General features: G+C 53.8%; 1 protein-coding gene across 15 annotated transcripts in view; it reads right to left on the minus strand.

Annotated features, from left to right (window-relative positions):
* PLEKHA6 (pleckstrin homology domain containing A6) overlaps positions 1-16,534 on the minus strand; it is a 139,003-nt gene that overhangs the window by 13,906 nt on the left and 108,563 nt on the right. For 10 of the 15 annotated variants that reach the window (XM_029068585.2, XM_029068580.2, XM_029068584.2 and 7 more), the window contains 9 exons: positions 13,262-13,342; positions 9,904-9,972; positions 8,828-8,908; positions 8,474-8,623; positions 6,924-7,019; positions 5,279-5,390; positions 4,812-4,948; positions 1,635-1,784; positions 13-124 (listed from right to left, as the gene is read on the minus strand). In XM_029068585.2, coding sequence (XP_028924418.1) covers positions 13-124; positions 1,635-1,784; positions 4,812-4,948; positions 5,279-5,390; positions 6,924-7,019; positions 8,474-8,623; positions 8,828-8,908; positions 9,904-9,972; positions 13,262-13,342 — 988 coding nt within the window. The remainder of the gene's footprint in view (positions 1-12; positions 125-1,634; positions 1,785-4,811; positions 4,949-5,278; positions 5,391-6,923; positions 7,020-8,473; positions 8,624-8,827; positions 8,909-9,903; positions 9,973-13,261; positions 13,343-16,534) is intronic. The other 5 variants (XM_039912774.1, XM_029068590.2, XM_029068588.2 and 2 more) reach the window with 2 other exon arrangements.

Genomic DNA, 16,534 nt, shown 5'->3' on the forward strand with positions numbered 1-16,534 from the left:
GCTGAACGGTACCTTTGTTGACAGCTTCTGGGTCCTGCCAGGTGGGTGTGAGGCTGACGTCCCTGGGGGCGCCCAGCGGGGGCATCTGCTGAGAGTCTTTGCCCGACTCAGAGCTCAGTTTTGCCTGGGGAGAGAACACAGCTGCCCTCAGCAGAGGGGAGTGGGAACCCACGGTTTGCTGGGTAGCAAGCTTTCAGTCTCTGGTTCCCGGATTTCCATAGAGGGCGGGTTTAAACCCACTCCTTGTCTGACATGGGAGCAGAGAACCCTCAGTTGTAGCAGCTGAGAAGCCCAGAGGGCCTGGAGCTCAATCCCATTGGTGCCTGGGCCAGAAGATTCTTTCTCAGCTCAGTGGAAAAAGCAGATGGGAGAGAAGGAAGACCTGGGCTCCTAGGGGCATCGCCCTGGGCAGACATTCGCTTGCTCAAGTCTGGTTCAGAGTGGGCAGTCTTGATTCAAGAAAGGGTTCCCCAAAGGCCCTAGGAGGGGCAGGCAGGGGCTGGCTAAGAAGAGGACACCTCTGACCAGGGCCAGTGTGACTGAACTCCATCTGGCTCCCTCCTCCTCTTTCCCTCTGCCCTGATTCCACTGGCATTAAGCTCAGGACTCCCAAGACCCTGGCCACCAAGCTCCACCCATCACGCCAAGAAGCAGCCATATTCTAGCAGAAGGCAGCCTCTTATCTGCCCCGACCAAAAGTTTCCGGCCTTCCTTAACACTAACAGGAGATGGCAGGAGGGCCGGGTGTAGGGGGGATAAAAGTGGCAAGCAGCTGAAATCCAGGCTGAGTCACCTGAGTTAACTCAGATAACTCATGGGTCCCAAGCCTAAGTATATGCAGGGCCACTGCCAGGCGCTGTCAGGTCCAAGAGTCTGCTTGGGCCCAGATTACCAGGCTGCAGTCGGCAGAGATGAGTGCGGAAGAGAGAAAGGTCCAATGCTCTGTCGTGGCTGGGCCGAGGCTAACGCAAAGGCCTTTACCAGCCCCTGGACTGAAGATGGGCAGGGGGGAGTTGCGGGAGGGCTTCATTCCAGACGAGGGACCAGAGTGGCAGGAAACCCCAGGAGGGACACTGAGAGAAAGCCAGGACCAAGGAAGGGGTCAGGGAGGGAGAAGATCCGGCCCCCGCTTTCCACTGGAGGGCAGTGGGTGGGTGGGTGGTCCTGGACTCTCCCAGGCTGGGGCCAGAGCACCAGTTCCCATCCAGGCCAAACAGGGCCAGAATGGGATGTGTGTCCCTGAAGCAGTGATTGACCCTGTCCTCCTCACCGGGCCCGGCTCGGCTACTCCAGTCACTACAAGGGGCCTGGGAGAAATTAGATGGTACTGGAAGAAATCAGGCTGTGGGTAAGTACAAATTGGAATACTTGGACACTTTTGCCGACTGCCGCTGCCTTTCTCAGGCTCTTGATGCCATCAGGTGGCAGGGGTTAATGAGGGAAGACTTGAGGGCGACAGGGTGGGGGGTGTGTGTGTGTAAACTGTTTCTTCTAGGTGGATCCAAAATGGACATCCATCCCTGCAGACCTTCTCTGATTCCTGCCCCTCGCCCATTCCCCATCCCACATGCAGCCCCCCCCACCCCCGCCATGGAGGAGGTCCCCTAGCCCCAGAAGACAGGGGAAGCAGGTACCTGTCCCCTGATCACCTCGCTGCTGTGGTGCCAGGAAGGGGAGCCGGGGTAGGGCCACAGGCGGCTTTCGCCAGGGAGCGGGGGGAACGTCGGAGGAGACTCCAGGGGGACGTACGATTTGGGGAGGGGAGGCCGAGGTGGACTGGGTTCCTGAGGCAGAGAGGAAGCCGGAGGGTTAGGAGCCAGAGTGTCAACTGGCAGAGCAGGAAGGAAGAGAGCATTAGCAGAAGGCAGAGATGACACACCGCAGCTGGAAACTGGGAAAATCAAGGTAGGCCCCTGGGATCATCTGGAATCAATACTACCTTGCTCTGCAACCCTCCTCCCCCCACTCAGCATCTCCCCTTGTTCCCCTGGCCTGAGGTTCCCTGATCTTTGCGATGGGCAAGCATCCCTACAGACTGACCTGATGCCAACAAGCACAAAACTGAGAAGGAGCATGGTCTAGGGGACACAGCATGGGTCTAGGAGTCAGAAGGGCTTGGGTTCTAATCCCAGCTCTGGCACTTGCCTGCTGTGACCTTGAGCAAGTCACTTCACTTCTCTGTGCCTCAGTCACCTCATCTATAAAATGGAGATTAAGATTGTGATCTCACGTGGGATATAGACTGTGTCCAAACTACTCTGTATCTTCCACAGTGCTTAGTACAGTGCCTGGCACATAGTAAGCGCTTAACAAATACCATTACAAAAAAAAACTTAGCAGGAAGGGGCCTGAGGGTGGAGAGTATGGCAAATGACAGTAGGGTATAAAATGGGGATTCAGTACCTGTTCTCTCTCCTACTTAGACTGAATCCAATCTGATTAACTTGTAATAATAATAATAATGACAATAATAGTGTTTGTGGTATTTGTTAAGCACTTACTATGAACCAGGCACTGTACTAAGCACTGGGGTGGATATGAGCAAACCAAACTGGACACAGTCCCTGACCCATGTGGCGCTCACAGTCTTAACCCCCACTTTACTGTTGAGGGAACTGAAGTCCAGGGAAGTGAAGTGACTTGCTCAAGGTCACACAGCAGACAAATGGGCACAGCCGGGATTAGAACCCATGTTCTTCTGACTCCCAGGTCATGCTCTACCCATTAATGCCATGCTTCTCCAGTGCTTAGAACAGTGCTCATAATAAGGACTTAACATTGTTAAAAAGGGGTAGGAAATATGAAGCCACTGAGAAGCGACAATTTTGTGGAAAGTTATTTGGTTGGAAAGTTGGGCCAGGGCATCTCAACCTGGAGCCATGGGGGATGTGTCCGCATGCTGCGGGCCATCTAGATGGGCTGACTGGCTTCCCCCTCCTGGACCCTCTTCCTGCCCCTCTTTCCTCCTCAGCTTTGACTTTGCAAGGATGTTGAGAGGAAGACGACCTGGTGGAGGGGTGAGGGGTGATGTGGGGCTCAGAGGATCCACAGGAGGTCAATCAATCAATCAGTCAATGGTATTTATTGAGCACTGTCTGCAGAACCCCAGTACTAACCACTTGGGATGGAACAACATAACAGAGTTGGAAGGCACGTTCTCTGCCCACAAGGGGCTTCCAGTCCAGACCTCAGGCACAGGTACCAGATGTACAGTTGGATGTAAATGAAGCGAAAAGGGAATGGGAATGACATGAAAGCCAAAGCCAGCGAGAGGGGGCAGGAATGGAAATGACCTAAAAGCCAAAGCCAAAGAGAAGGGTCAGTGGCAGCAGCGGCTGTTGTTTTTCTTGCCCCTCGGAGCAGGGTGGGGAAATCCAGGAAGACTTTGGCCCCTGGGCCCCTTAGAAAAAATGTTGAGTGGGAAGGAGTGGTGAAGGGAGCAATGGAAGAGAGCACTGCCCATTTTCATCACTTCCTTTGACACATGCACACACACACACATCTGACAGGCTCCCTGCATCCTAGAGAATTACCCAGGCAGGGAAATGAATGAGATGAGTTCTAAACAGACATATCTCCTCTTGGATGAAAAGTTAGGGAAGGGAACCTGGGATGAACCCCTCCTTTCAACTCTCAGGGAATGCCGTATCCCCAGTGGCTGGCTGGCTCTTCCAGACTGGGGCAGAACAGCACCCTTTGGGGATAGCATCCAGTTCTCTCTTTTGAATCTCCCTCCCCTGGGACCACTTTGTTCATCAGTAGACAGTGTCTAGTCCCCTTCGATCATTTACTGAGTGCTTACTGTGTGTAGAACACTATACTAAGTGCATGAGAGAGTACAATATAAGAATAAACAAACCCATTCCCTGCCCACAATGAATTTAACACATGGACCATATCCCGGCCTCTCCAGGGGCTCTGGAATGGTCATCTGAATGGCAGCTCGCCGTGGTCCTTGGACAAGCCGAGATGATGGTGAGATGGCCGATGTCCCGCCTTCCGACCAGTTGGCTCTTATGCAGGGAATGGTTTTCCTACTCACCATTCTAACTCTCTTTCCCTCTCTGTGCACTGCTCCTCAAGGCAGCTCCTTCTACTATGCTTTCCGTGAATAATCCCGTCCACCCAGTCTTGTCTGAGACTCATCACTCTTTCTCAACTTTTTAATACACTCTCTCCCAAAAAGGTCTTCCCTGATTAAACTCTCATATCCCTAGTTTCCTCTCCCTTTTTCATCATCTATGCACTTGGATCTGTGACCTTTGGGCATTTGATATTCTCCCCACCCTCAACCCCATAGCACTTATGTACGTATCTTTAAATTATATATTATAATTTCTTTATATTAATAATAAAATGGATACAAGCAAGTCAGGTTGGACACAGTCCCTGTCCCACTGGGCCTCACATCCCCATTTTAAAGACGTGGTAACAGGCACAGAGAAGTGAAGCGACTTGTCCAAGGTCACTCAGGAGAAAAGTGGTGGAGCTGGGATCAGAACCCAGATCCTTCTGACTCCCAGGCATTAATGTCTGTCTCCCCCTCTAGACTGTAAGCTCACTGTGGGCAGGGAACGTGTCTGCCAACTCTGTTGCATCATACTCTCCCAAGCACTTGGTACAGTGCTCTTCGCATAGTAAGCGCTCAGGAAATACCATTGATGATGATGGGTCTGTCCTAACTCCCTCAGCGGGCAGGGAGGTCCCAGTACCTATCTGGAGCCCCACATCTTGTGGATACTCGGTCTAGCTTAACGATGACGGTGAAGACGATCCCCATCCCCATCCCCTAACCCAGCCCCCCCAGTTACCTCATGGGGTCCCGGCTTGGTAGGGGACCCCTGGGAGCCTGACACGAGTGAGAAGGGACTCAGGGGGCTGGTGAGACTGGCAGAGCTCAGAGGGCTGGCTGGGCTGTTGGAACTGTAGGTGCCAGAGGGGCCCAGACCTGTTTAGGAGAAACAGAGCAGGAAAGGGGTGAAGGTTCGGGCTGGCAGAAGGTGAAGTGGAGGGGTAGCAGAGGGCTGGGTCACTGGTTGGTCCCGGGGGGAGGAAGGAATTTGCCCTGGAGAGGGTGGGCCCCATGGTCCTGAGGGGACAAGAGCCTGAGGGCACTGGAGGGAAGGTGCCAGGGCAACAACACTTCCAACAGTGTCCTGGGCACCAGTAGGGACCCCCATTTCACTGTAGATTCCCTCTCAGTTGGGAGATCCTGGACCAGGGCTTTGGCAAGGAGAGGTCCAACACCACGGGCAGGGGCCGGCAGGGGGTTCCCCACCTCTGTGCTTCGCCGTGTCAGTCCCCCGAGACGGGTTGGTCTTCCTCAGCCCCTCCATCACATCTTGGATCCTCCAGATCTCCTTCTGGATTTGCCGATTGAGCACTTCATTCTGAAATGGCCCCGGCACCGAGTCAAAGTAGGCTCCGAATCCCTGGGCCCCCCAGGTCTTCCTCCCTGCTCCTCCATTCCACCTTACCCACCAGAGACCGGACTCAGGTCTGGCCAACTTTCCTGCCCAGAGTCACCCTTCCAAGAGGGAATTCTTCATGTCCAGTCTGTATCGGCTGCTCCTCCCCTGGTCCCTTTCCCTGACCCACAGCCCTCTGCCTGGATCTTTTGGAAAACATGTCTGCCAGAGGGCACCCAAACCTGGGAAGACAATGTCACCCTCTGGGCCCAGGAATGGCTTGGTCTCTGGGGAAGGCCTTGGGGAGAACAGCTGTGGCCTGCAGAGATGGGATTGGTGAGTGAGTAGCCGATGGATCCACGCATCCAGTCTAGTCCAGTTAACTGGCCAGAATGTCACCGGTTACAGGAGATCTCCGCTCCAGAGAACGGCCAGATCCACCTCGGCTGCCCCAGGGCCCAAGGTTGCTCAAAGAGGTCAGTTAGTTCTGGACCTCTACCCCAGCTCAGGTGATCGGCCAGATGCCCCAGGACTTCCATTTGGTCTGGGATTCTTACGGGACATCCCCAAGTCCACAGCCCAGTGTTTCAAATCCCCAGGGTCGGATTTGTGCTTCCCATAACATCTCGCTTCTTTCTGATTTACAGTGAGTCCTATTGTCTTGTAGAAACAGCCCAATTCTGTACCAGTAGCCCTCAAGCCCAAAGCCTCACGGACATCAATTTCTGTGGGTTTCGCTGTCTTGCTGAGGGCCGCAAAGTGTAGCTTGAACGGCAGCATCTTGGGCTCACTGGGACAGGGAGTGGCTGGGAGCCAGCCGGGAGTCCATTTATACCAGAAGAACCGGTGGGTTCACGTTGAGATTGAGAGCAAAATGGAGCCTTTCTGGGCCAGGGCAGGGTGATGGGAGAGGAAGCCAGGGTCCCAGGCAGCAGAGAGGAGGAGGCTCCCTTGGGGAAGAGTTAGAGCTAGAAGGGGCAGCAGAGCTTAGTTGCAAGGAGACCCCTGAAGGAAGGTATCATGCACTCCCCCTAAAGTCATCTAGTCCGCTCATCCTGCTGCCTCAAAGCAGGCTATTTAAGGCCAATGGAAACCCCCACATTTCTTTTTTCCTTGGAAGTCCTGGTGTTTGTCCAGCCTGGTTAGTTGGAAACTCTCTCCTGTGCCTCACCTCTCATCCCGCTGCAGTTAAAGTCCAAGCCCTCTTGTTCTACGTTCCAAGAATACCCGTTGTGAACCACCTTCCGATGAATGGCTTTTCCCAGACAGGAAGTCTGTCTTGTCCCCTTGTGGCCTCCTCTTTCCTAACCTAAACACTCCCAGGGCCTTTAGTCCAAACTTCTAAGTCCTGAAAGCAAGAGTGCGGCTAACAGGGCCTGCAAAGGCAGAGGACTTGGCTCTAATGCTCACCCTCCCTCCCTGGATAGCCAAGCACCGTCCACCCTCTGGTGGCTGACCCCCCTCGGCCCTCCCGGGGCTCTCCGGAAGCCTAGCTACTCTTGCCCTGGCTCTCACCTGGATGTCCAAATTGAGTTGTTCCCACAGGTCATCGTGTAAGGCAGACACTTCCCCCTCTAGGTTTTCGTACTCTAGGGTACTGTTGGTCAGGGCCTGCAGTGGGGTGAGGCGGACAGTGGAGAGTGGATCCGTCACCAACCCCTAGCAGCCCCCCGCCACGAGTCCCCAATTTACCCACCTCCCCCTCCTCTAGAATGGCCTTGGTCAGGAGGGGTCAGCACTGACCGCGGTGGTCCAGAGGCACCTTGCCAGGGACAGGGAGCGAGGACTGGGTGGGAGGAGTCAGAAGGGAAAGGGGGTTGCAGAGCCGAGATCTTGGTGGGACTGGGGGGAATTCCAGGCACCCAACAGCATGGGGAATCCTCAGCCTCTGAATCTGGCCCTGAAGCATCAGAGCAAATCACCCTCCTGCCTCCCAGCGGGGAGTGGAGAACCAGAGCTACAAACATTCCCGCCAGCAACAAGGGCATGCGGGTGGGTAGAACGGGGTAGAGCAAGATGCCGGTCCAGTTGGCAGGAAAGCAAAGGAAGGAGCAAGGGGCTGATGCCAACACTCCCACAGAGGCTAAGCTGGTCAGCGTGCAGGGCCTGGTAAAGCTTGGTGGTAATTTCCAAGTCACTGCATGATCCACCCTTGGCAAAGGGAAAACCATTCTTTCCTTCGCCACCACCCCTAAACGTCAAGCTGTCTGGGGAGGTGCTTTCCCTACAGAGTGAGTGAGTGCATGAGTGAGTGTGAGAGAGAGAGGGGTGTGCGTGTTTTTATGTGTGTACGCACATGCTTGTCCACGATGCCAGTGTGTTCCATGGCTTGGCCTCGGGGCTCAGAAGTCTCTTGCATTCTCCCAGTTACCAGGGCAGCCCAGGACTGAATTCTAGAACTTTCCCTGACTGGCATGGTGTGGTGGGATCTCGGTAGGTTATGGGATCTCGGTAGGTTACTTCTGACCCTGCTTAGTTACGGGGATTCTGGGGGTTACCCCTGACTACCTCAGTTAAGGGGTCTCCGGGGGCTACTCTTGACCCTGCTTGGTTATGGGGTCTCTGGGGGTTACCCCCAGCATTAACTCACTTACAGCATCTCTAGGGGTTCCCCCCAATTCCATTCAATTAAGGGTTGACCCTGCTCAGTTTCAAGGGCCATCCAAGGGTTACCCCGATCCCAATCGTTCTCAGGTTCTCCAAGGGTTCTCCCGAGTCCTCTAGGGTTTCAGGGATTCCAGGGGTTACCCCCAATCCCGCTTGGCCTCAGGGTCTCTCAAGGTTACTCCCAACCCCGCTCAGACTCGGGGTCTCAGGGTTATTCCAAACCCTGCTTGGGCTTGGGGTCTCTGAGGGTTCCCCTGACTCCTCTCAGTTTTGGGGTCCCAGGGGTTACCCCCAATCTTGCTCAGTCTCAGGGTCTCTGTTGATTTCTCCCAACCCCGCTCGGTCTTGGGGTGTCAGGGTTACTCCAAACCCCCTTGATCTTTGGGTCTCCAGGGCTTCCCCCTCCGGCCCCACTCAGTCTCGGGGTACCCGGGGTTCCCCCGACCCTGTCCGAATACCGTGGTGGCCTGGGAGAGCTCCCCGCGGATGTTGATGAGCTGGTTCTGCAGAGACTCCTTCTTGTGCAGCAGCTTCTCGGGGTAGGCAGGCTGGCTGCCGAACATCTCCAGCTCCTGGTGGGTCCCCATCAAGGCGCTCTCGAGGCTTTCCTGGGGGTGGGCCGGCCGTGAGAGCCTCGCTCTCTGGGAAGCCAGCAGGAGGGCCAGGGCGGCCTGGCCCCGCTCGCCCGGATCCATCTCTTCCCTTCCCGGGCGGCCCATCCCATGTTCCAAGAGACACTCTCCCCACTAGCTGCCTTCTCGGCAGGGGTCCCTGACATGAGTTCTAAATGGCTCTCGCCCCCGGGAACTCACCTTCTCAGCTCGGAGCTGCTGTACCAGGCGATCCTGCTCCCTAACCACCTTGTTCTGCTCACACAGTTTGCCCAGCAGATTCTGAGAGAGCGACAGAGAGAGGCCTGAGGAAGGGCAAGCTTCCAGCTGGATAGGGACCCGGGTCCGAGAGAGAGCCAGCCTCCTCAGTGGAAGCTGCCACGCTCTTCAGCCAATCCACCCCCTCCACCCCAGCCTGGGCACGCTGGGCTCACCCGGGAACAGGGATCTCCTGTCCTGAGGCCTCGGAGAGGCCAGAAGCTTGGGGGGTTGGGATCCCGGGGCAGCCTGAGAGCCTGAGGAGAGAGGAGGGAATGGCACGCTCTCCCGGGTCTTCCCAGCTCCCTCCTAGACAGAGCGAATGAGCGGCCCTCCGCTGGTATCCCCCCTTGGCGAGACGTGGAGTGGATCGTCTCCGGGCCTCAAGGCTCCCGCTCCTTTCCTCTCCGTCTCCCTGCCTGTGCTCTCAAAAGGGGAAAGAAGGGAAACCCGGCCCAGAGCCAAATGCCATGGAAGCTCCCCTCTGCCAGGCAACGCAGGGCCCCTCTCTGGGCATATGGTCTGGGACCTTCAGGCCCCGACTTTAGCCCAAGGCGGGGGTGCAGGAGCGTGTCCTGAGTCTGTGAGGGAAACAGCGGCATCGGCTGGGGCCTGCCAGCAAAGATGGAGGAGTGTCCAGGGAGAATGGACCAGGTGAATCCTAGGAGCAGAGCCGGGTTAAGGAGGTGGCGAGTTCCTGAGCGGGGCCCAAGACCGACCGCCCTCCCCTCCCGGCTTCCTCGGCTAGGGCAGCGGAGAGGGTGGGTCTGACACGGGGGTGACGGACAGACACACGGACAGTGCAGGGAGGACGTGGAGAGAGGCAGAGAGAGAGAGAGGGGACGGGAGCGGGTTGGGCCGTGGTGTCCGAGGAGACGAGAGAGGAGATGAGTCTGATGGATGAAAAGCCGACAGGTGAGAGATGGACGGAGAGAGGACATCCAGTGAAGACAGGACAGGTGGGAGACGACAGCTGGAGGCCCGGGGAGGGCAGAGGAAGCAGGGAAAGACGCTCTTACATCGGTGTCCTGCTCGCTCATCTTGTAGGAGTGCAGGCCGTCCCGGAACATGCCTGGGTAAGGGGAGACCTGAAAGAAAATGGTTTCGGTGACCATGGCTGGCCTTGGTCGGGAGCCTCCGGGGGCTAGTGGATGGGGTTCCGGATCCCACAGTCCTCTGGCCCATCAGCCGTCCTTTGTCATTTTCCTCCAGCTCGTCCAGCCACACCGCAGGGAGAAGAGATTCTGTTGCCTGCCTAGAGGGATTCAGGCACCTGGAAACTGCCTTATAGATACTGCACCCCGGCCTTTAAGCCACTGGAACCAGGGCTTGGGCCCAGTCTGAAGTAGGGCCCAGGAGGCTGGGGGGTGGGGGCCGTCGGGAGAGCCGCTATGTCTGAGTCTACCCTATTTGACCTCCCCAGCATCCTCCAGTTATCTCCCCATCTCCCTCCCACCCTTCATTTCTAAACTCCTCGGGTGAGTGGCTTACATCCGCCGTTTCACCTTCCTCTCCTCCAATTCTCTCCTTGACCTCCTGCAATCTGGCTTCCACTTCCCTCTGCTCCATGGAAACAGCCCTAAGGCCACTAGTGACTTTCTTCTTGCCAAATCCAAAGGCCACTACTCCATCCTAATCCTTCTTGATCTCTCAGCTGCCTTCGACACCACAGACCACCCTCTTCTCTGGAAATATTACCTAACCTTGGTTTCATTGACACTGTCCTTTCCTCCTCCTTCTTCTATCTCTCTGGCTGCTCTTTTACAGGTTCCTTCACTGGCTCCTCTTCTGCCTCACATTTCCTAAAGGTGGGGGTTCCTCGAGGCTCAGTTCTGAGTATCTTCTACTTTCCCTCTACACCCACTTCCTTGGAGAACGCATTCCACTCGACTGTAAACTCACCGAGGCAGGGATTGCGTCTAGCAACTTTACTATGCTCTACTCTCCCAAAACCCTTCATTCAATGCCACATAGTAAGCTCCCAATAAATACCATTGACTAATAGTTTGACTGATTTGTTCCCATGGTTTCAATTACCACCTCCACACAGATGACCCAAATCTATCTTTCCAGCCCTGACCTCTCTCCTCCGCTACAATCTCGCATCTCCTCCTGCCTTCAGGACATCTATACTTTGATGTCCTGCCAACATCTTTGTCTTTCCACCTAACCTCTCCTTCTTCTGACTTTCCCTCCGCTGTACACAACACCCCATCCTCCCTGTCTTACAAGCCTATAACCTTATCATTATCCTTAACTCATGTCCCACATTCAACCCACTTGTCCAGTCACCAAAACCTGTCAGTTCTTCCTTCAAAACATCTCTAGACACTGCCCCTTCTTCTCCAACCAAACTGCTACTATGCTGATCTAATTATCCTATCCTGCCTCAATTACCACATCAACCTCCTCCCTGACCTCCCTGCCTCCAGGTTCTCCCCACTCTACTCGGATCATTTTTCTAAAAAATCCCACACGCATCTCTTCACTCCTCAGAAACCTTCAATCATTGCCCATCCATCTCTGCATCATCAAATGGAAACTCCCTACAATTGGATTTAAGGAACTCAATCAGCTCTCCTCCACGTACTTAGCATTGCTTATCTCCCATTACAACCCAGTGTGTATACTCTGTTGCTCTAATGCAAACCTTACTGTGCTTTGCTCGTGTTCACCTCAGGCCTGGAACCTCCTCTCCCTTCATACCCAACAGACCAACACTCTTGCCATCTTCAGATCTAAAAATCACATCTCCAAGATAACTTCCCTAACTGCTCATTTCCCCACCCTATTCGCCCTCCCTTCTGCGTCTTCTATTGCACTTACCCTCTTAAGCATTACCTACCCCAACCTGCTGAGAATTTATGTATGGGCCCTTTTACTCTGCCATCTCCCCTATCTGTAACTTATTTTAACATCTGTCTACCCAGTTAGACTGTAACCTCCTTGAGAGCAGGGATCTAATGTATTATTCACTCCCAAGTGGTTAGCACAGTGCTCTGTTCACCTTAAGTACTTAATAAGCTCACTGTGGGAGGGGAATGTGTCTGTTATATTGTACTCTCCCAAGCACTTAGTACAGTGCTCTGCATATAGAAGGCACTCAATAAATACAATTGAATAAATATGATTGAGTGCCCAAGTTGCCTCTGATCACCTCTAGACTGTAAACTCATTATGGGCAGGGAATGTGCCTGTTATATTGTGCTCTCCCAAGTGCTTAGTACTGTGCTCTGCACATAGCAAGTGCTCAATAAATACCATTGATTGATTTATTGATTTCTGGACTCCCAGAAGTCCAGGCTGCAATATGTTCCAAGGCAGTTGATAACCAATCTGCCCTGCCCTCTCCTCCCTCCAATCTGTTCCCCAGTGGCTCCAGGCCCACAGTGGTTAGTGCTGGCATGGTACTGGGGCTCCATCTACTTCCTGGCTTTCTTTCTTCTTGTGGAAGCAGTGTTGCCTAGTGGAAAGAGCATGGGCCTGTGAATCAGAGGGCTCGTGTTCTACTATCTACTCTGCCACGTACCTGCCATGTAAACTTAGACAATTCACTTCTTTGTGCCTCAGTTCCCTCATCTGCAAAATGGGGATTCAATTCCTGTTCGCCCTCCTACTTAGACTGTGAGCCCCTTGAGGGACCTGATTATCTTGTCTCTACCCCAGCTCTTAGTACTGTGCTTGGCACAGAGTAAGCACTTAAATACCACAGTTATTATTCTTAACAGAGGACTACTAGTCTGGATGGCCTAGCTTGGGACTAGGTGGCACATGCCAGGCTGCCCAACTGCCTGCTGGGCAACGACCGGTTGCTCTAGAACCAGGGGCTGGACAGGGCCCCATCACATCAACATCTCGGGTCTGGACACCCATCCAGCCAGATCACAGACGGTCCTGGGGTCAGCTTCTTCACAGCTTCCTCCCCCTCTGGCACAGCAGAGAGAGCACTGGGCACCGGAGAGTGGACTGGCACCCTAAGCCCCAGCTCACACTTCCCCGGTGAGAGAATCGGAGCAGTTTACCCCATTTCCTGGCATACGTCACCCAACTCAAAGCCAGTATTAGCCCAGGGGATATCTGCCCACAAACGGCAGGTACCCGGAAAAGGGATGAGCCACGGCATCATGATTCCCCAGGCGGCGATGAGATGTCGGCACTTGACGGATGGCTCGATGGAGGCGGCGATGGAGCCCGAGAGGGCAGGGCAGGGCCCGGGGCCCCAGAGACACTCGGCTATGGAGCCCTTCCTGAGGGGACTTCGATGGATGTGAGAGCGGGCGGGAGGAGGGGCACTCACGGGAATGGATCGGTTTGACCATGCAAAAGCAGCAGAGAGATGGTGTCAGCAAAGACAGAGCTGCTGGGCGGGGGTCTTACTTGCATGAACAGCTGGGCCCTGGGGGAGGAGCTCTCCACCATGCGATTCACCATACTGATGAGAGTTTCACTCTCACTCATCTGCGACAGAGGAAGGAATGGTTCAGATGGTTTGGGGCGCGGCAGCCGCCGCAGGACCGGAACCCCTCTCCCAGCTTGCGGGGGATGGGGGACCTCCAGGACCTGCCTGTTGGGGCTTGGTAGAGCCCGAGTGACACCGTCTGCCAGCTGGGCTCTGCTTCCTCTGCGTAGGCAGGCTTCCCCCCCTTCTTCTGGCTGGCCCCCCCGCCTCCAGACTGAGCGTCATACTCTCCCAGGCACTCGGTACAGTGCTCTGGGACACAGTAAGTGCTCAATAAATGTCAGTGATGGACTAATTCATCTATGGACAAACCAGAGTCTTTGCCATGTAGAGGGATGTCAGGTAACAGTTCATTGTGTGCTCCTCTCCAGATTCACTTTCCATAAATCCTCATCTGGCAAAATTCACGTACCCCCAACATTTCCCGGACGCTCTCTTCTGCCAACCACACCCCTCCCCCTCCTTCTGCTCCCTGAATCCTTCAGTTAGAGTCCACAAGCATCTTCTTGCAGCCCATCTACTCAGATAACCCCATTCCCACCCCACACCGAAGCTTAAGAAAATTAAATTTGTCTCATCCTTTGCTTATTGTGTTCCGGGTGGATGTTATTTTGCAGGATAGCTCCTGGGATTTTAACCAACTGAAGCAAAAAAACAAAAAAACAAAGCCACTCTAACTTGATCCAGCCCATTCCAGGTTACCTCCGAGTGTAGAAAATAATTCTGGTAAAGAGACTTTTTCCAAATCTTTTGACCAGTAGAAGGTGCAGGGCCTGGGAGTCAGAGGACCTGGATTCTAGACTACTTTGTGATGCTGAGCAAGTCACAAGTTCTCTGTACCTCAGTTCCCTTTTCTATAAAATGGGGATTCAATGCCTGTTCTCCTCCCACTGAGCCCCATATGGGACAGGGACTGTATCCAACCTGATTATCTCATACCTATCTGAATGCTTAGTACAGTGCTTGGCTCATAGTAGGTGCTAACAAATTTCATAATTTTTATATAGATTTAAGTAGGGTCTCCACAAACAGCGCCTTTCCATTTGGACGTGCGGACGTGACTGTCTTTTCAGTCGCACAGACACATGAATGAAGTCTTCTTGCCCCTAGAGCCTCCTTCCACTGCAAAAGACATTTTTATAAAGGTATACGGCCCCCAGGAGGCGGGGGATGATCTTGGACAGCCCCCTACACACACACATATACACACACCTTCTTTTGGCTCTAGAAATGGAATTGGCAAACATGGAGTCTCGAGTTGGGCAAGTAGCATCCAGAAAAGTCTTGGGTGATACTGGGAAGACCCATTCCAGCAAGCCATTTTAAAGCGACAGCAGGGCTTTGGCACTGACTTCTCACTCCCCTGGGGGGCCTGATGATGGAATCTGATACTGGTTTATGCTGGTTTGGCTGAGGATTAGTGTTGGGGGAAGACTTTGCTTCCTGAAGGCGAGGATCGTGCCTACCAAATTTACTCTCCCAAGTGCTTAGTACAGCACTCTTCACACAATAAGCACTCAATAAACAGTAGTGAGAAGCAGTATGGCATAGTAGATAGAGCCTGGGAGTCAGAAGGTCAGGGGTTCTAATCCCGGCTTCTCCACTTTTCTGTTGTGTAACCCTGGACAAGTCACTTCATTTCTCTGCGCCTCAGTTACTTCATCTGTGAAATGGGGATTGAGACTGTGAGCCCCAAGTGGGACAGGGACTGTATCCAACCCGATTTGATTGTATCCATCCCAGCACTTAGTACAGTGCTTGGAACACAGTAAGCCCTTAACAAATGCCATAATAATAATAATAAATACCATTCATTGATTGATTGAACAGATTGCATAAAATCTGTATATCTCTTGCAGGAGAGAAGGGCAGACACAAGGTAGCATTCAAAGAACTTTTGCAGGTGGAGAAGGAACCAAAGATGGGATTTGGGGATCCCTCGTTCCCAGTAATTTTCACAGCCAACTGGACATATAAAGGTGAAAAGCAGTGGCCCAAAATGAGCCTAATCAGTAAGTGAGAAAGCAACTGTATCACGTGCTTTTAAGACACGGAGAATCAGAGAAGCGATTGTTCCATTGAAGAGAGTCCTCGGGGGTGTCCCTTTAACTAAACTGCTCTGAAGGATGGCAGAGGAGGAAGTGGGGATGGGACAGAGGGAGGCAAGGAGGGGCAGAGGGTGGGAATTACCGGCCCGGCAACGGCCTACAATTTCCCTAATGGAACGTTTGCGATTTGCCCCTGCCTTGGCCCAGACTGAAGGTCATGAGAGGCCCTGAGGATGATGCTTAAGGGTCAGTCCTCTTCCATTACCCTAATGAGGCAGCCTCTGCCCATTTGTGCCTAGATTCCACCCCAACTCTTACAAACCTCTGTCCAGCCTGGGTTTCCCACAGTGCTCTGGGCTTCCACCTCCTTGTGCTTATTGATTTGAGCTTCAAATTTGCCCCTGACCTTCGCTAATAGTATGTTGGTCAGGGTGAGGAGCTCACTCCTTCCCCTAGGCGGGCTCTCACCCTTCAGGCCCTGGAGAGGAGGGGACGGGCACAGTCCACTCCTCGGGGCAGTGCCCAGGGGCAGGCAGCCAAAAGCCTTGCTTTCCAAACAGCTGCAATGAACTCCCAGCCTCACAGAGGACTTAAGCAACACTGAAGAGTGGAAAGGATGGGCTGGCTCTGCGCTGCATGACCTTGGGCAAGTCACCAGGCTTTCCGGATCTCAGCTTTCCTCCAACTGTAGAATGGGTTTCCTCCCAACTCACCCAGGTTGGGGGCGGTGGGAGAGAATAGTATAAAATAACAGATGAGTGAGCACAAAGAACCTTTATAACATTATTATTATTATTTATGGAGCCTATGTCCAATAGGTTGGCTCTGAAAAGCATTCAAATGGGTAGTTTAGCTCCCACCACCTGGGGCAGGAAGGCTCCTGGGATGAGGCTTTCTTCTCTTCCCATTCCACTCTTTAATATTTATCAAGCCCTAGCCACAGGCCAGAGAACCAGCTGGGAGGTAGCTGAGCGAGGACAGAGCTGGAGAACCAGCTGGTCACAGCCCCTCCCTGGAGGGACGGGAAAAGGCGGAGGCAACCCAGACATCACCCCCACCCCCTAAACTCCGCCCTGAGGAAAAGACTCCAGCGGGGATAGAGAGGACGGAGGCAGGGGGAGAAGGGACAGGGTTGAGCCCACT

The sequence above is a fragment of the Ornithorhynchus anatinus genome, chromosome 7 (genome assembly GCF_004115215.2).
Source record: "Ornithorhynchus anatinus isolate Pmale09 chromosome 7, mOrnAna1.pri.v4, whole genome shotgun sequence".
Classification (NCBI taxonomy): Eukaryota; Metazoa; Chordata; class Mammalia; order Monotremata; family Ornithorhynchidae; genus Ornithorhynchus; species Ornithorhynchus anatinus.